Below are 19,448 nucleotides of genomic sequence, written 5' to 3'. Positions count from 1 at the left end.
TTGGTATTTGAGGAGCTTCTGTCTAGTCCTACACGTTCCTGAACTGAACTCTCCATTCCCTTTCATCCTGGCTTACAAACCACATAATTACTTTCTGTGTGCCTCATTTCCTTATAATATCTTTCTAACGCAGTCCAAAGGCAACCAACACTCATTACTTCTAACACCGTTTCCAGGCCCCTCCTCCGGAGCTGCGATTTTGTTAGGTGTGAGGTCGGCTTCCCACAGCGTCACAGGCACAGTGTTGTACACGAGCCACCACTCTGCCCACCAAGCACCACTCCTGCCTCCCCACGGCCATCCTGTCACATTGGTTACCCGGTTACTGGGGGGCTACTGGGCTGGGGGACTGCCTCATGCCTCACACTGCCACGCCTGGACCAGGCTCACTGAGCAGCCGACGTGTCGGACGTTGCCAGTCCCCATGGCCGAAGGGAAAGGGCTCTGCCACATGACCCATGCCCAGCCCAGAAGGTTCACGTGTCAAAATGTTGGCCAACATAGTAGGAGGCTGGGAGTGGAATAGCTGCAGGAACCTAGAAGGGTTGAGAATTGGAAATACTTGGCAGAAAGCATTAGTGACTGTTACAGAGGACGACAGAGATGGGGCATTCTTAGAGGACTTGAGGGGACAGGCCTGCTTGATCCATGCCCCAGGTTGAGGGAGCCTGAGCCCCACAGCACGGGCCAGCAAGGTGGTCTGGAGGGCAAACACCGTCTCTCTGTCCTGCCCTGCCTCACTCCACTGCGCAGGGTGGTGTCTGGATGGTGGTAACTCTCAGAAAGAAAATGTGCAGTGAGCTGCACGGGCTGCAGCAAGCTTTGGCATGGACACAGTCATCGACCTGAGAGGCCTCAGTGTTCCCTCCAGCACCCCACTCCAACGATCCCAATTCAGGCGCGAGTCCTGGATTTCGGCTCCAGCGTAGCTGGGGAGTCCTGGACGTGCTCAGCCTGGCCTGCTTCCCACGCTTCGCTTGCAAACGGCGGGGAGGCTTTGGAAGAGAGCTGGATCTTTCCTGCAGGGTGACAGCAGTGCCATCAACTTGCCGCCGAGTTGAAGGCCCTCCAGGAGTTCCCTATCCTAACCGAATCCCACCCCAGCTCCTCTGAGTCATTGGCACTGGGTGATTTTCTTGCATTTCGTATAATTTGGAGGCACGGATTTATCATTTCCCCCACTCGGCAGTCTGGAGACATTCATTTTTTTTTTCTTTTCATACTGCAGTTTCTAAAAATAATGTTAGTGGTAACTTCAATTTCTTACTCGTTTCTCTCCTCCTTCAGTATGAGGCGAGGGGATTTATAGAGGCCTGCTGCTGAGGGGACCCCAGGGGACAGAGCATCCGTGGCTTGTTCCTCTCACAAGGGTCCACCCTCCTGCCTCATCCCGGCGGCATGCATGTGATCACCTGGGAACAGTCCAGGCGGGGCTCGTGCCCTCCTGCAATGCCACCAGGCACAACCAGCATCCTCAGGGCTCTGATCAGGCCCTGATCCCGGGGGCTGTGCTGTGCGAAGTCACATGGCCTGTCAGGGTGTCAGTGGCTTCGTTTGTCTGGAAAGTGGAGAAACTGGCGATCTTCGTCCTTAGAACAGGAGGCTGGACAAGTGGCTGTGTAATACAGCAGCATTATTTGGGTGTGATGGTATGATGCAATAATTTGCTTAAAAACACATGACAAGGCTGGGCATGGTGGCTCATGCCTGTAATCCCAGCACTTTGGGAGGCCTAGGTGGGCAGATTACTTGAGGCCAGGAGTTCGAGACCAGCCTGGCCAACATCGTGAAACCAACATCGTGAAACCCTATGTCTACAAAAATTAGCCAGACATGGCGGTGTGAGCCTGTAATTCCAGCTGCTAGGGAGGCTGAGGCAGGAGCATCTCTTGAACCTGGGAGGCAAATGTTGCAGTGAGCCGAGATGGCGCCACTGCACTCCAGCCTGGCTGAAAGAGACACTGGCTCAAAAAAAAAAAAAAAAGCAAACCATATGAGATAAAATGACGGCTTCCATGGGGGGCTAGATTTGAGTCAGGAAAGGCAGGCTGTTGATAACTGTCGAGGCTGGGGATGGGATGTAAAGCTTATTAAGCTGTCTATTTTTATGTACCCATGAGAACTCCCATAGTAAGAAAACGTGAAAAGAAAATCATAAAACGAAATCATAAGGAAGGCTGGTTTGTTGCAGCCTTTTTTGGGTTGGAGTTGGGTGAGTCTGGGCTTCCCAGCAAGCTCAAGGAAAGGACGAAGGTCGGGCCTGTGGCCCGGGTCCTGGCCTGAGTGTGGATTCTAGTGAGGCTTGGCTCCCACCCCTGCGCCGTGGACGTGGCGGCTGGGTCCTGACCCTGGTCAGCCGCAGCATGGCGCTGGAGCTGAAGCAGCTCTGTGAGGCTGTTTCTCCACTTTTTGCTAAAAGGCGGGGACAGCGAGGCCTCACAAGAAGTGCTGGGAGGAGTGGGTGGCGGATGGGTGGGGAGAGGGTGCTCCATGAATGTCCTCTTGCCCCCATCCTGCCCTCCCCTTCTATCCTAAAGCCCAGGCTGGCTCTGGATACATTTGATTTCTGGTTCCTCATCAAATGTGACAAGCGAAGCCAGAGGACCCTCTGTCACCCAGGACTGAGTGCAGCACCAGGAGGGGCTTGTTGGGTGTGGTGGAGGGGGCAGTGTGGCCCAGCTGGGTCAGGGTGGGGCACGGGGCCAGGATCTCCTGAGCTCTGGATATTTGAGCTGTGGACCGGACAGGATACGCTCCTCCACGGGGAAGGCCTCAGTGAGCCGGGGCTGGGGGGCCCTCTTGTGGCAACAGAGGGCCTGGGTTCTATGTACCAAAGCAAAACCAAAACCTGGGAGCGGCCTTTCACCAGCCCAGGCAGATGCAGCGCGCCGGTCCCCTGAGGCCACCAGCCTAACAGGCTTCAGGGAACCTGGATCTGCAGGCGGTGGCCGAGGCCGTGGTACAGCCCACCCAGCGTCCACCCTGCGGTCCGCTGCGATGGTCAAGGTCCTGGAGTACTGATGACAGGTGCCCTCCCAGGTGCCAAAAGGAGCATCTGCAGATACTGTTCCTGGCAATTGTAGGGCTCCTGGCAATCGAAGCACAGGTGAGTGCAGACATAGGCTGCCTTTACGAAAGGCACAGAGCCGTGGCCAGAACCCCTGGGTCTGGTCTCCACGGCCACTTTTGGGGCCTTGGTTTCCTTATCTGTCACGTGGCCTCTGAAGCTGCTGTTGGCTCTAAATTGTGATTATTGGCCCAAAGTTGAACCTGTTACTGTTCTCTGAGAAGTGGCTTTCCTTCTGGTCCTCCTATTTCTGTCTCTTCTCACTTACTACAATTTTCCAACAGCACCTCCCTCCAACCCCTTCAGTGCCCATTGTCAGAGTCACAGCCTAGGGCTCATCATCAGCCACGCCCACCCTGTCTCCAGAACCTTGGCTCCCAGGACCTCACCCACCTCCCATCTGTCCAGATCCACCCCCAGCGAGCCTTCCAGCCACGGGGCCCACTGATTCCCCACTTGCACCATCATCCACTTCGTCACCTGCCCGAGACCAGGCTCTGTCCAGATCCGTCCCCAGCGAGCCTTCCAGCCACGGGGCCCACTGATTCCCCACTCGCACCATCATCCACCTCTTCACCTGCCCAGGCTTGGGTTTCCTGGGTCACCAGCCTCGCCTCTGCTTTCACGGTCCTGTCCCTTGTCTCTACAGCCTGACTAGTATGGAAAACCCTGATCCTGGTGAAATCGGCGAAATCAGCCACCCTCTGTGGCCTGTGCTCCTGAACTTCCTTCCTGGACCTCCTCCAGGGTCTGGAATGGCCTTCCCTAGATCTGCAGGGTTCACTCCATCACACCCTTATCCCGTCCTCGAAGACGATCGTCAATACACAATCATACAGCCCCCGCTCCTGCCCCCGCACTGTTTACTGTTCCTTTGTTAGTCATCTGTTGCTCCCCCCAGACGACTTCAGGGGGCCGATTTGGCTTTCCCGGTTTATTACTGTGTCCCTGCGCTTATTCTCAGGGCTTGGCGATACGAGTGTGCTGAAAGAACGGACGAGCAAATGAATGCTGCTCTTCTACCATCAGATTTGGAATCACGGCTCTGGATTTGGATTTTTACAACACCAGGTACCAGAGAGGTGTCTTTATGGGGCTGGCTGCAGAGTGGGCCATTCTGAAGGCAGAGCTTCTAGAGCTGGTGACCTTGCTGTTCCTAAGGTTGTGGTAGGATGCGGGGCTCACACAGAGTGGCTGCAGCAACTCTTGGGAAAATGTGCTCAAAATACAACTGTCCCATGAAGAAACAGCCCCGGAACAGACTGTTTACATTCTTTCTGGTACTCGCCTTGACTTTTAAAATAATTACTTCTGATTTTAAAGATAAGACAGGTCCCTGTAAAACAAGTAGATGATGCAGAAAGATGATGCATCCTCCAGGTTCAGCCAGAGCAACAGAACCAGTCGGAGATCACACACACACACACACACACCCACCCACCTACGCATGCACACACACACCTATGCATGCACACACACATACACCTATGCATGCACACACACATGCACACATGGATATACATGCAAGCACACACACGTGCACATGGACGCATACAGGCACACATATGCACACATGCACACACATGCATGGACACACACAAATGCACACAGGCACACGCACACACACATGCACATGTGCACACACACACATGCACATGGGCACACACAGATTAATTTCAAGGAACTGGCTTATGCAACTGTGGGGGCTGGCTAGGCAAGTCTGAAATCCAGGGCAGGCACCAGGCTGGAAACTCTCAGGCCGGAGCTGAGGCTGAGTCCACCAGTGGAATTTCTCCTTCCTGAGGGAAGCCTCAGTTTTGCTCTCAAGCCCTTCAACTGAGTGGACCAGGCCCACCCAAGTTATGGAGGATAAATCTCCTTTAGTTAAAGTTGATGGATTCATGGTGTTAAGCACATTTATGAAATGCCTTCATGACAACACCCTAAGTCGTGTTCACTTGAATAACTGGGTCCTAAGGCCTGGCCATGAGGATGCACAAAACTAACCCTCACAGACGTGAACGGAGCTCAGAAGGCACTGACACAAATTAGATAGAAAGAGACAAATGGCCCAGTAGGACAGTGGGCAAAGGCTGTAAAGAGGAGAGGCACGGTGGAGGGATCCAGACGGCCCACCTGCAGAGAGGCGCTCAGGAGGAGGGATCCACATGGCCCACCTGCAGAGAGGTGCTCAGCACACCAGGTAAAGTCAGTTAAAACCCCCAGGGCCAGAATGCTGTTTCCTCAAAGGGGCTGTTTCCGGAGTGCTGGTGACAGTTGATTTCCTGCCCGGGAGAGCGGTTGCATGGGTGGGTTGCACGGGTGTACAGTCACAGTTATTAAACTGTGTGTGGAGGCTCTCAGGACCCTGGGGGCAGGCTCTGGGTTCTCAGTAAGTGAGTAGGGGGACCACAGTGCTGGCATTGGACCCTCGGGGTCTGACCACACAGACCGTGGAGGCGTCCTGCAGCCTCACCCTCCTGAGCAGGCTGACTGCCTCTCAGGTATCCACCAAAGTACCCCGTGCTTGTGACACGGCGCCCTCAAGTCACACTGGTGATTGCTGCTGCTGCCCAAATCTGCTAGCCAGGCCAGAGACACCTTTGGCAAAGGCACGTCTGGGCCAGGATGATCGGCAAGTTTCAGGCCATAAGCTTATTTTGCCTCAAAGCAGTCATATTAGTCTAAGGCAGTCCGTCTGAATTCCAGGGAATTCCTGCACACTCACACACACGTGAGTGCCTCAGAGCCCTAGGGGAGCCATCTGGTGCTATCAGGAAGTCATCCATCAAATACCCAAAGAGAAGACAAGGAGAAAGGATGACTAGGCCAAGGCTAGTGAGGCCTCTGGATTGAAAAGGCAAGAGGAAAATGCAGGCGTAGATATAAATAGGGCGGCAAGCTTGATGCAGGTAAGAGGAAAACGCATGCGTAGGTATAAACAGGGCAGGAGGCTTGATGCAGGTAAGGGGAAACAGATGCGTAGGTATAAACAGGGCACGAGGCTTGATGCAGGTAAGGGGAAACAGATGCGTAGGTATAAACGGGGCACGAGGCTTGATGCAGGTAAGAGGAAAACGCATGCGTGGATATAAACTGGGCAGCAGGCTTGATGCAGGTAAGAGGAAAACGCATGCGTGGAGATAAATAGGGCGGCAGGCTTGATGCAGGTAAGAGGAAAACGTATGCGTGGATGTAAACAGGGCGGCAGGCTTGATGCAGGTACCTGCTTCTCAGTTCTGTCCTGTGGCTACTCAGCCCTGACACTGGTCAATGCGCTGAGCTCAGCACTGCTCTCCCCCACGGCTTCTCCTTGGTGCTGACTGCAAGGGGCAGGAATGAGTAAGGTCATCCCCACGGGGTCCCCTTCCCTTCCCGCATCTCGGGCTTGTTTCCCGGAAGCTGTTATTCCCCCTGCTGACTAAGTGGTGCCGAAAGCGTCTGAGGGACTCCAAACTCCTCTTGGGGCTTATCGTGAGCTGGTGGAGACGAGGCGTTTCCACCCTTTACCCATCCCTTCTACTCATGGGACCTTCCCAGCAGCTCCAGGGCAGCCAAGGCCCCGGCTAAGGTTTCTGTTCTTACCAGAAGTAAATACAAAGAAATGCTGGTAACTTGCTGAGACACAGAAAGTGTGATGAGAGTCGGTTATGCTGCACCCTCCTGCCCCAGGAGGCCGGGGTGACTCCTTCCTGTCTGTGGATGTGTGGGGACACACTGTGAGAGCCCCAAGTCTTTGTTGCCAATAGCAGGTGGACGAGGAAGGGGTTGTGGGGATGTGGAAAAACTGGAGGAAGGAAGATTTATTGAAAGCTGGTGCAAAAGGGGAAGAGAGGCCAATGCAGACCCAACCGTGGCCTGCCTGCCGGGCCCCCTGCTCTGGCCTGGTGGCTTCCGGACGTGACAGCCCAGCCATGGTCCTGCTGGACCTTTGTGTCCTGGGAGACTTCTCGGAGGCCTGGTCCCTGGTCCATAAGGACGCATAATTCTCAAGCCATGTTTCCATTTGAGAGATGCTAATGGTGAGTGTGGGCTCCTCTCCCCCCACTCCCCTCTCTCTGATGGAGTCTTGCTCTGTCACCCAGGCTGGAGTGCAGTGGCGCGAACCTCCACCTCCCAGGTTCAAGCAATTCTCCTGCCTCAGCCTCCCAAGTAGCTGGCACTACAGGTGCCTGCCACCACGCCCGACTAATTTTTATTACTTTTTAGTAGAAATGGGATTTTGCAGTGTTAGCCAGGATGGTCTCGATCTCCTGACCTAGTGATCCATCTGCTCTGGCCTCCCAAAGTGCTGGGATTACAGGCGTGAGCCACTGCACCCAGTCCCTTGTGTCTCTTTAATGAATGAATGGATTAGCATGGAAGGAGAAGTAGGGTCTATTTTTCACCTAGCTCTAGAATTTTAGTGCTCACAGGCATCCTGGAGCCAGTCTCCTTGAAAACTCTCATTTTAAATGGAGGGGAAGGGGAGCGATCACTTACCAGTTTCAAGTGATCTTCTGGGCTGATAAGACGTGTTGACCTGGAGAGAGCTGGTGGCTGCACAACACTGTGAATGCCCCAAACGCCACCAACTGTATGCTTTGAAATGATTACTTGTATGTTACGTAAATGTCACCTCAGTTCCAAAAAAAAAATAATAATAATGCCCTTGAGACCGGGACAGTCTGCTCCCCCAGAGTCACTAGCTCCTCCTGTTGGGCTCCAGGATGTTGTTGTGGCTGCTACTGCACCACGGGGTGCAGGGACTCCTTAAATGCACATACCATTTTTTCTGCATCTCCACTCCAAGTTCCTTTTAGAGGCAGGCAGGGTGTGGATTTTAACAGTAACAGAATGTCCAGTGCCTGCCTCACTTTAGAATTTCAAAGAGACAGAACCGTCTTGGTTATTACCAAGTTGAGGAGGAAGGGAATGGAGTATTCAGGATCAAGATGCCTTCAAAGTCCATGTTCACTGTTGGCCCAGATGACGCATGACATCCACTCACCGATCCTGTTTTGGTCAAAAATTGGCCTGGCTGGTTGGGTGTGGTGGTTGACGTCTGTAATCCCATCACTTTGGGAGGTCAAGGCAGGTGGATCATGAGGTCAGGAGTTTGAGATCTGCCTGGCCAACATGGTGAAATCCTGTCTCTTCTTAAAATACAAAAATTAGCTGGGTGTGTGGTGGCACATGCCTGTAATCCCAGCTTCATGGGAGGCTGAGGGATGAGAACTGCTTGAACCCAGGAGGTGGAGGTTGCGGTGAGCTGAGATTGCACCACTGTACTCCAGCCTGGTGACAGAGCAAGACTCTATCTCAAAAAAAAAAAAAAAAAAAAAAAAAAAAAAAAAAAAAAAAAAAGTGGCTGAGGGCATGTAAAGAAACATAAAAATCACAGGATGCCCAAACTTCTTATGCCAAAGGGAAGGTTAAGCCTGGAGTCTGGGTCATGCAACACCGCGTCCATATGGACAGCTGTCACTAGCAGGATGCATCAGCCAGGTCCCCACAGAAAGGTGGAGGCCACAGCCATCTCCAAGTGCCCCCACAGATCTTTCATCAGTATATTCTTTGCTGGCCTCCCACAAACAAGGACATGCCAATCGTAACTTTAGGTGTGCAATCTAAGTCCAGCTCCTAAAACGAGAGTCTGTTCCATTCCATGCTGATAATGTCCTCTACAAGCTTGTCCTCCCAGTGGCAGGCCAAAGACAAGACGAGATCAAGTGTTCCTCCACCTCCCCAGAGAAGTCTGCAAAATGGACTCCTCCTTTACTCCCTTTTCCTCTTCAAATATTTACCTTGTGTGAAATGCAGATTTACTGGCTGCTAACTGAAGTCTCACAAGAATGTCACCATTCACCTCACCTCAGTGTCTAAATACCAAACCTCTTGAAAGCCTCTTTAGAAAAACAGCCACAGATGTGTCTGCGGCTTGCATTTTTCCTGGACATGTCCTAAAGCCGGCAGAATAGACCTCGGTTGATTGAGATATTTGCCTCGATCGCCTCTTTCAGTTTCCAGGCCTTACCATTGTTAAGTGTGTCCCAGAGGGTGTCGGGGACCAATTCCAAAGATGAAGAAATTCTCAACTGGCAAGGGCTCCCCTGCCTTCCACCCTCCCCCACTGTCCTTCCCAGCAGCCCAGGGTGCCGCCCACCCGACTGTCTCCGACGATGGCACATGCCCCTGCCCTTGCCCTCCGTGGACTTTCCCAGCTGCCTGGGATGTGCCCTGCTGTGCCCCTGCATCCCACTCGCTGCCCAGGGATGATGCTTCAGGGTGGCCTGTGACTGGCTCAGCAATGATGGACTCTCCTGGGAGGGTCAGGCCCTGGCATCCTACCCTGGGTGCCAGAAACACTGCCTGTGTTCAGCAGCTGGAGTTAAATTCCAGCTCCCAAGCAGTGTGATGGGGAACAGGCTGCACTTGGCCACCGCTACAGGTGTCCCATGCCCCACATCATCCCCATGTCCGGAGCTCACAGGCCCCCTTGGGAAGGGGCCAGCAACAAGAGCTGGCTTCAGAATGAGCAAGCAGCTCAGGGCTGCATTCTCCAGAGGCCCTTGGATCTGTTCTCAGGGGCAGGGCATGTTGGAACGTATGGGACAGGGAAGCCTGCGTGGTGGCAGTTAACCCAGACTCAGTGAGGGGCACCACTGGATTCCAAATGCACCATCGCTCCTCCCGACTCGGGCCCCTGGGGTCTCTCAGCCAGGCCTTCAGTTCCCGCTTCCATCCTGGATGAGGTGTCATTCTGTGGGGCCACAGGGCACGTGGCCAGTGCAGTCACCAGGCACCTGTGCCCCGAAGGGTCATGCGGGTTGAGTGCCCCACCATGGCTGTGTGGAGATTCTAAGAAGTGCTCTCTTTGCGTCTGTGGTTTGTAAGGGAAGTCCAGGGGACAATGGAGCTGGCACTGAGGGACTGGAACCTTGGCTCTTATGTGATTCTGACTCCTCCACCTCCCCAGGAGGGGCCTAGGTTGTGCTCCCACTCTGGGAAGTGACCTGCCTACTGCCTGTGGTCTCTGGTGGCCCTGACAGCTGCCCCTGCCTTGGCAGCCAGTGCTACAGCCTCTTCTCCTGCCCTCCAGGGACCTGGGGTGTCCTGTGCAGAGACTGTGGGTCAGTGTAGAGCCTTGGGAAGGGAGGTGGCCTGGTGCATCGGAGCCCCGTGGGGGACAGCCTGGGCGCCTTGTGGGCATAGCCTGAAAGGGACAAAGTGCCGTCGCACCTGCTTCTCACCTGGCCCAGCTGTGCTTTGCTGAGCTGAGACCAGAGTGGTCCTGTGGCCATTTAGCAGAGTGGTTTTTATGTCTGTTGAATTGAATGATAAAAAATCAGGGCTCATTTTTTTTTCAGTTCATAGTTTATCAAGCAACTTAGTTTTCTTGGATTTTACAAGCTGGCGATGGGAAGGCAGGCTCTGGTCTGACTGAGACGCACGGTACAGGAGCCACCACGCACCTGTACTCGCAGCAGCTCTTGGACTCTGAGGTGCGTTCACTGAAGTGAGCTTCCAGGAGTAGTTTTTCCTGCCTACAGACAGGCTGGAGAGTTGGAGTCCCACCTTGAGCTCTTTCACTGGCCCTGTCGCCAGCTTGTGTTTCCATCATCTGGCATTTTTTGTCAACATGAATAGGAGAGTCTTAGTGATGTGCACTAAGTGCACATGTGCGTGACGGGCAGAGCCACGCCTCCACACGACGGCAGGTGCACACGTGCGTGACGGGCAGAGCCACGCTTCCACATGATGGCAAGTGTGTGTGTGTCTCAGAGCTGGCTGTTTGCAGATGGAGAAGACCCCAGCTATGCTCAAATGAGGATGTATTTTTATATTGAAATCGTGTACTTTTTTCCTTAAAAGTCATGATGAAATCTTCCATTGATGAATCAAGGTGAATTTCCGCTAAATTGCTTTAAAAAAATAGCTGTGTGTATACTCTTCATTTTAAAAAAAGGATCAACTCTCCATTTCCAAAGCCATTCTCGGGGTTTAGTTTAGAGGGTTCAGAAATGGGAAATTGCTTTTCCTTTGTGAGTTGTGGGAGATTTTCTTCTAGTGCCTTAGGTCATTGAGTTGGGGAAACAGCGATGGCCACCTCAAGGCTGCTGTGCTGAACACTGGCTGGTGGCTATGGGGTGAGGGTCTGCTCCGGCCCACCCACCCTGGGCCTCTGACTAGATGAGGCCTCAGAGGGCACAGTTCTGGAGAGGCAGGGGGCGGTGAATGCAAATAATTTTGTTTATGGACAAAGCCCTCTGTGCATTCTGTAATGATACTGTGCCATCTGCCTCTTCCCTCGCTTGTTCACCCCATGGATACCAGCACTACATACCCGGAGGGAAGAGGTGCCCTTTGGCAAGCACGGGGCTGGTGCCCGCCCTCAGGGATGGCAGCCAGCAGGGGCTCAGGGCAGCCCAGGCCACTGTGACACCAGCGGGAGAGGGCTGGACTGGTGCCTGGAGCCAGGTCAGGGAGAGGGAAAGTGGGAGGCTCCTAGGAACGTGTGTCCAGGCGGGGGGAGCACTTGGTGGGCGCCGGGAAAGGCCAGCGCTGGGAGGCTCCTAGGAAGAACGTGTGTCCAGGCGGGGGAAGCACTCGGTGGGGGGCCGGGAAAGGCCAGCGCTGGGAGGCTCCTAGGAAGAACGTGTGTCCAGGCGGGGGAAGCACTCGGTGGGGGGCCGGGAAAGGCCAGCGCTGGGAGGCTCCTAGGAACGTGTGTCCAGGCAGGGGAAGCACTCAGTGGGGGGCTGGGAAAGGCCAGCGCACTGCGTGTGTGGAAAACATACTCCATCCATTTGGTGTTTAGGGAATTTCTTTTTTAGCAGAAAGTTTTTAAATGTATAAATAACTTGCCATTAAAAAGAGAGTGAGCCAATCGGGTGGGGCAGGGCACGCAGAAGCCCCCACAGCCAGGTCTGCTGCTCCTGTGGGCTTCTCTGCAGAGCTTGGGTAGGAGGCCCCTGAGAACCGCGGGACACCCAGTGTGTTGTTTCTGACCTTTGCCCTGCTGCTATGAGGGGTCCCCAAATGAACTCCCATAGCACTCCATCCGGAGAAAGCCCGCACCATGCACATCTGGACGGTCAGGGGTTTTTTTTTTTTTTTTTTTTTTTTGAGATGGAGTCTCGCTCTGTCGCCCGGGCTGGAGTGCAGTGGCCGGATCTCAGCTCACTGCAAGCTCCGCCTCCCGGGTTTACGCCATTCTCCTGCCTCAGCCTCCCGAGTAGCTGGGACTACAAGCGCCCGCCACCTCGCCCGGCTAGATTTTTGTATTTTTTTAGTAGAGACGGGGTTTCAGCGTGTTAGCCAGGATGGTCTCGAACTCCTGACCTCGTGATCCGCCCGTCTTGGCCTCCCAAAGTGCTGGAATTACAGGCTTGAGCCACCACGCCCGGCCAGTCAGGGTTCTAAGAAGGGCGTTTGAAAGCCTGGACCCCACCATGCAGTTCCCAAGTGCAGCACCTTTCCCCACCGCCACTGGCTGTGACATCTCCTAGTCAAGGACAAATCTTAGGATATTCTTTAAACTGCGTGATTTAGAAAACATCCAGATGGCTGCTTATTGGGGCCTCAGCTTGGCCTTCTGTGCAAACAAGGGCCCGAGAGGTAGGCCCCTTTTCTGCTGGAAATGGATTTTCAGTCGCAAAATCCTGAATGTGTCCAAACCTGAGAAAACTCAAAACACACAACACGATTTGGAAATTCCCCTTTGCAGCGTAATGGAAATGTGAGCAGAAATCATCAACATTCTCTGAGTGTTCTGAGATTTTTTTTAACAAAAACATTTTATTTCAAAGGGCAGGTAAGTATTTTGCTAGACATGACTGAAAAAAACGGCCAGAGAACAATTGGAGTTTGTCTTAATAAATAAAATGCCATTTATGTTTCTTAAATTTCATATGACACAATACACATCTTAAATAACCCACTCTGTTGCTATGTATTAAAAACAGTCCCAGGTGTGGTGTGTGTCGTGGAGTGAAGCCCGTTGCTGGGCTTGGACCCGCCAATCCCAGTGCTGGTGGGGAGGCCGCTTCCCAAGCCTCTGCCATGCCGCTATGCCCCGAGCTGAACAGCAGCACCGAGGCCTCGGAGGGCAGCAGGAATGCCAGGGGCTAGGATGACGGTGGCTTCGGGGCGCTCTGTGGCTGGCACGCCTGGGCGCCTCCAGCTGGAGGTGCTTCCTGCCTCCTCACCCTTGGCTTCTCAACAATTAGTTTTCAGGTCAGTCCGGAACATCGGGGTGCTAGAAAAGCCTCTGGGGTGATGTAGGTCTGAGCTCCGTCTTGGTTTCCGATCAGGTTGTTGGCCTTCCTGCTGTCATTTGGCGCTGGCTCTCTGCTTCTCTGCTGGCCTCTGGTGTCCTGTTTTTCCACATGGCACATTCAGGTTCTCTGAAGCCACAGCCAGCGTGGCACTCGCTCACTTTGATGTTCTGTGGCTGACACGCCTGAGAGGGTCGAGGCTACCTGTACACCCCACACCCGCCCGACCTTGCTGTCATGCGTGCATTTAGGTGGTTGCATGGGCACACGCCTTCAAGGCCAGGGTTGGCCGGGTCTTCGGTTCTCTGGCTCGGCTCAGGCAGCAGTTCCTGCAGACTTTTCTCACTGCTGTTCAGCTCTGCGTCTCATTTAAAATAGCACCAGGAGTTCTCAGGTTGGCTTCTATGTCTTTTCCAGGTGCGTGTGCAAAAGGCAAAGGGAAGTCACTCTTTCTGTGCAGGGCCCTTTATCTAAACTGTCCTCTAAAGGCAGTTGTGAAGGGTGGGCCCAGACCCCCTCCACAGGACCAGGGGTGGGGCGTCACTGTTCCTTAAATCTGAAAGAGAGGATGAAAGAACACCTGCTCTAACAGCCAGCAGTGGCTCAGCAAGAGATGCTGAACCTGACACACCACACGCAAATCCCCTGGGGAGCCGGTTGCCCTCCAGGCCCAGCAGGGATTTGTCTCCTACAGGGGCACTGGGTGCTAGATAAACCCTTGCACCTTTCCCACAACCTCCTGGAGGCCAGGAAGGAGAGAGAAGAGAGGGAGGGAGGGAGAAGAGGGAAAAGAGGAGGGAGAAGGGGGCAAGCAGGAAGGCAGGGAGAGCTTAGGGGGCTACACCTCCAACAGAATGCCAAAGACGGCAGTTCCCTCTCATTTTCCACCCAGGTTTTGAGGAGAGATTACCACCAACCCATCCAAACAGAGGTATTGATTAGCAAAGAAAAAGCAAGAGTGAAGGTGGCCGTGAAAAGATAAGCCATGTGTTTTCTTTCTTTTAGGGAAAGCCAGGTGCGGAAGGCAGACAGGGCAGAAGGCGCCTTGGAGCTGGCTTTCATGCACGGGGACAGGGCCCGAGCGGGGACTTACGGAACTTGGTCCCCCGTCGCTGACCCTGGGCAGCTCAGCTCCTTGTGTATGAGGCGGATCAGGAACTGCACCAAAACAAAGGTGAGCCCACGCGTCACTGGGGCAGGCACAGGGTGGCCCGCGCTGTGGGCACCGTGAGGACCTAGCCCGCAAGACTCAGGCGGGTGGTTCTTTCCCCACAGCACCTTCCCTGGGGTCACCTCCCAGCAAGAGCAGTGGGGCCTGCATACTCAGCCCGAGGCCTTGGTTCCTGTGGGCAGGGCTGTCTGATGAGGGCCCATGAAGAACCAGGAGGTGCCCTGAAAACAAGGCTTTTGGGAAAGATGCAGCCTGAACCAGTTCTGGGGTCAAGTCATGTTTAGAATAAAATTAGTCCAATCATAAAACGTCCACAGTGGGAAAAAGAAAATAGACAGGAGGACCACAATGCTGGTGGCCCAGGGGCTGCACCTGAGTTTCTCAGGCGACTCTAAAGCCAGGTGAGCATCTCCGACGCCAGTCCTGGGGTCTGAAGAGGCTGCCACAGGACAGCTGCACCCCACTGGGAGCCCCTCGGAGGCCAGGCCTGGCCGGGGACCAAGGCTGTTCCACCAATATCACTGCCTCAGCCTGAGCTCCTCTCCAGACCCAGGGCTTTAACTCTGTGCCTTTCACATGTTCGAGGGCTCAACATCAGCTTCCAAATCCAGACAAATGATTGTGCTATCCCCAATTTAACTAGTGTGTCTGCATTTTCCAGTGTGGATCCAGTCTCTCCCCAAGTGTGATATCAGCCCACAGGAGGGCTCTCCCTGGACGTGGCCCCTCACTCTTAGCGGGCCGCAGATGCCCTCAGACCCAGGGTGGATCACTGGGCCAGGGGAGGCGGGGAAGGGGTGCTGGAGGACGGTCTCGAGGGGCTGCTTAAAAACCAAACCCATGGCCCCACCCCCAAGCCTCAGTCCACAGCTCTATAAGGCAGAAACTCTTCTATTTTCTTAGATGCTTATGGTTCGAGTAGGAACTTAGAAGTCCCTTGTATGAGGTGAGTTCAAGCTGGAGAGAACAGGAGCCCCTTCTACAGATAAGATGCATTCAGCCGCTCTGCTTGGTACATGAAAGGTGTTTGCGATAATTAGTTGGTAAAGGTTGTGGGAACACGGCAGGTACTAACAATAGTGCTGGTGGCAAGAGCAAGGTTTTTGTTAAATAAATCCATCTGTGTGTATCTGAACCGCTAGCTCCAATTACCGGCACAGGCTTGTTGTGTCTGAGCTGGTACCTTACCCACATCTACATCCTACCAAGTGTGATGTGTGAAAAGTGCTAACCTGAAGAGACCTATGATTATGAAAAGCCAATCATTAAGACAGAGAAAAAAAGATGAAGAATGTAGTAGCTAGTGTTATCTGTGGGTATGGGATGAACTGTAAATAGTGACAGTTCTGAAGAACAGAGATCCGATTTCAAAACATGCCTGTGTGCTTGGCTCACACATGCAAGAATGACCAACAAAGAAGGGGCCCTGCCAACTTCAGGAGCCCAGGCGACACGCACTGGAGACCTGGAGGACTTTGGCTGTGTGCCCAGGCAGTCCTGCGGGCCCTGGAGCTGGCCATCAGTGTGCACAGTGAGGCAGGAAGCATGGTGTCCTCTGGCCCCCCAGGACACCTGCTCAGATCATGGAGGTTCTCAGCCTCAGACTTGGGAGGAAACACTTGTATATTATGGGGAAAAGATACCAGAAAGCATGTTGTTCAGGGAAGAGAAAAAGGTATGTCTATTTCTTAGGTTTGAAAGGCCCAACTTGAGCTCACCGGCCTGCTGCACATCCTGGTACGGTTTCTTCTCCACTACAACAAGACCCCATCTCCCAAGTGCTTCTGCTTTAGGTCTCTTTCTTCCAATGCAACAAATCCAGCCTCCTCTGGTTATTATTTACCTGTCGTGTACTTTCCCATTCTTCTACTTTCGTCTTTCCGGAATTCCAGTGTAGCAGGTGTGTTTCTTGTAAATAACCAGTGCCTGTATTTTTAAAAGCAACTTGACAATCTCTGCTTCTAACTGATGAGTTTAGTCCATTTATAGTTACTGTGTTGCTGGTATGCTGGTATCATTTTCATCCATGTCGCCATGCATTTCTGTATTTACCCTGCTTTTTCTATGCTTCCCCTGACCCTAGGTTCTCTTGGATAAATCTTCATTTCCCTGTATTGCCTTGAAGGTTACACATTCTATTGCTATTGACTTGACAATATAAGAACTGTGGTGTGCTGGAACTCTGATTGTCCCACTTGTACTTTACATTTTCAGTATTTCAGTTCTTTTTTATATTGCCCAAATTAGTCATTATTGCTGTTGTTTTAAACTAAGAGTCAGAAAGCTTATTCTGTAAAGGTCTAGATAGTAAATATTTCAGGTTTTGCAGCCATATGGTCTCTGTTGCGCATTCTTTTGTTGATTTTTTTAAAGAAATCTTTAAAAATATAAACCATTCCCAGCCGGAGGATCATACAAAAATAGGCCACAGTTAGCTGGCCCCTATTTTATATGGTCAATACTTAGATTCATCCTTAGGAATATTGTTTTTTTTGCTTGCATTTCTCCTTGTATCTCAGACTTTCCTTCTGGATCTATCTTCCTTCTTTAAATACACTGTTTAGCAATTTTTGCTGGGAGCATCTTTGGTTAAAAATGTTTTCACTTCACCCTTACTCTTGCATGCAAGTTTATCTAGGTACAGAATTCTAAGTCGTTTGATTCCTGAATCTAAGAATGTTTGTCTTTCATGTATCTGGAAAATTCTCAGCTATTTTCTCTTAAAATATTGCTTCAAACCCAGTCTATTATCTTCCTCTGGAATTACTTTCAGATAATATTAGGCCATCTCATTTGGTCCCCCATTTTATATTTCATTTCTCTTTAATATTTTCCATCTCTCTTTCTGTGCTGAATTCTGGATAATTTCTTCATGTCTATATTTCATTTCAGTAATCTTTTCTTCAGCTGTATCTAATTTGCTTTTCTAACCCATCCATTGAGTTCTTTTTTTCAGGCTAAAGATCACATTTTTCATTTCTATAACTCCTGTTTGGTTGTTTTTGAAGCCTGCTCTGTCTTTTCGATAGGGTCTTATTCTTTCTTTCATGAGGTCAGTTCCTTTTCTTTACATCATTAGTAACATTGCATATAACTCTTTTATCTGCAGTTTTGGGGGAGTCCAATTCCACCATTTTTTATGTCTGTTACTGTCATTCAAAGTGGATTGCTTATGTTTCATAATTTTGTATTGTGAGCTCATCTTTAGTAGGGTGTTAGCTACAGAAATCCTGTGCTGCAGGGTTGAGATTTGTCCCTATTTGCTTCTGCATTATCACTGCCTAAGGACCAACTTTGTTCATTTTAAATATATTTATATAAGCTCAAAGATTAAAGCTGACTGTGGGGAGGTCTATGGCTAAAAATTTTCAAGGGATATTTTTTCCCTTAATCTGGCTAAGATGGGCAGATTCCCATTGTTTTCCTGTGCCAGTGTGCAGATATCATCTAATACACTCTTTCACTGCAAGCATGGCTCTTTGAGGGTCCTGGCTCTATGAGGAAGTCTCCAGTTCCAAATCCTCATCTTATGCCAGCCTAACACTTTGTCTCTTACCCAGTGTGGGCACAACCACCCCAACCCCTTGACTCCTGAGCTTGTGTATTTATATTGCCTTTACAATTCTGGCTCCTGGGGAATTCCTTTACTTTCTTATGAGTTTGGCTATGCATCAAAACAATTTTCAATATATATTACTGAATATTTCTGAAGAAGATATTTCAGATTCTCTGAACAGTTGTAATGACAGGAATTTTACCGCTACTTAGTGGAAATACATCTGAGGCTTCACTAGAACGTTCAGGCATTAAGAAAACCCACAGATGATCCAAAGAACAGCCATTTAAACCTAGTAAATTCATAGGTTGAGAGTTGGTATTTGATTTTGTATGTGGTGGGGAAGTTGAGTTTTATACTTTCCTGGAATTAAGATATAAGACTTTCATTTAGTTGAGTGAGTTGATGTTTCTAAAATTCTCAACTCATTTTTATTGGGATCAGCCTAAGGTTTTGTCTGGTGAAGCAAGAGGAGAGGCATGGCTGTGGGTCTGGGGACTTTGTGGCCAGGTGACTTGTAAAGATAAGTGTATGTGCCCCTCACAAGTGCACATCTGTGTGACTGTGACATCATCACTGGTCTTCCTTACCCAGAGGAAAACCTCAAGCTTTCTCAACACAGGAGGGCACAGAAGCAGGAGCCCAGAGAAAAGGGGGGCAGAAGCCAGAAGGCGACTTGGTGTGTCTGCATGGACAGCCTCTTTGCCCCTTTATTCTCTCCCATCCCTTCAGGTGAAAGAAGTTGGGGCTGCTCCCGCCATCTGACGAGCATGGCTGCAGGAGGGACACCAGGACACTGATGACCAGTGGGAGGCCAGGCTCTGTGTATCATCTGCTTTAATTCCCACAACAGTCTTGTCACTGGGTGCCATTATCATGCCCATTTTAAAGCTGTGGAAGCTGTGGAGCAGAGGTTATGAAATCCGCCCAAGGCACACACAGGACAGATGATGGGCAGGAGGAGCTCCATGCTCCTGGCCTCTGTGCCATCCCGCCCAAGGCACACACAGGACAGATGATGGGCGGGAGAGCTCCATGCTCCTGGCCTCTGTGCCATCCCGCCCAAGGCTGCAGACCAAAGACTGTCCTGCTTCTGTTTCTGATTTTTTCTAACCAGAGAGAGGAGGAGCTTTAGACTATGCATATTTAGAAAAGATGGGAAGACCCAAATCTGTCTGGTAACTCAGGAATGCACGGGAGAAAGTTCCACCAGTGTTTGGCCACAACCACAGAGATCCGCATTCAAGGTGGATTGGACTAAAAATAGGCCGACTTACCAGTAAGGCACAGGCATCTGCAAACATCAGCATGTAAAACACATTGCTCCAGCCGGACGGGGAGAGGAGCCCAGCCAGCAGGGGGCCCAGGGCTGCTCCTGAAATCGGGCAAATGGAC

General features: G+C 51.7%; 1 protein-coding gene and 1 long non-coding RNA gene across 11 annotated transcripts in view; one reads left to right on the top strand and one right to left on the bottom strand.

Moving 5' to 3' along the window:
• Nucleotides 1-2,864: 2,864 nt before the first annotated feature.
• LOC115892661 lies at nucleotides 2,865-19,337 on the top strand. The gene is made up of 4 exons (XR_004052536.1): nucleotides 2,865-3,106; nucleotides 4,032-4,138; nucleotides 14,332-14,500; nucleotides 18,786-19,337. It is a non-coding gene; the product is annotated as an uncharacterized LOC115892661 (long non-coding RNA).
• SLC37A1 (solute carrier family 37 member 1) overlaps nucleotides 12,818-19,448 on the bottom strand; it is a 65,372-nt gene continuing 58,741 nt past the window's right edge. For 9 of the 10 annotated variants that reach the window (XR_004052533.1, XM_030914028.1, XM_010383183.2 and 6 more), the window contains 3 exons: nucleotides 19,331-19,428; nucleotides 14,420-14,484; nucleotides 12,818-13,882 (listed from right to left, as the gene is read on the bottom strand). Coding sequence is in view for 9 of the 10 variants with exons in the window: in XM_030914028.1 (XP_030769888.1) it covers nucleotides 13,867-13,882; nucleotides 14,420-14,484; nucleotides 19,331-19,428 (179 nt within the window). In the remaining variant the exon portion in view is untranslated. The other variant, XM_030914026.1, reaches the window with a different exon arrangement.

This window comes from Rhinopithecus roxellana, chromosome 13 (assembly GCF_007565055.1).
Source record: "Rhinopithecus roxellana isolate Shanxi Qingling chromosome 13, ASM756505v1, whole genome shotgun sequence".
In the NCBI taxonomy this organism is placed as follows: domain Eukaryota; kingdom Metazoa; phylum Chordata; class Mammalia; order Primates; family Cercopithecidae; genus Rhinopithecus; species Rhinopithecus roxellana.
This window is presented reverse-complemented; position numbering and strand designations above follow the sequence as displayed.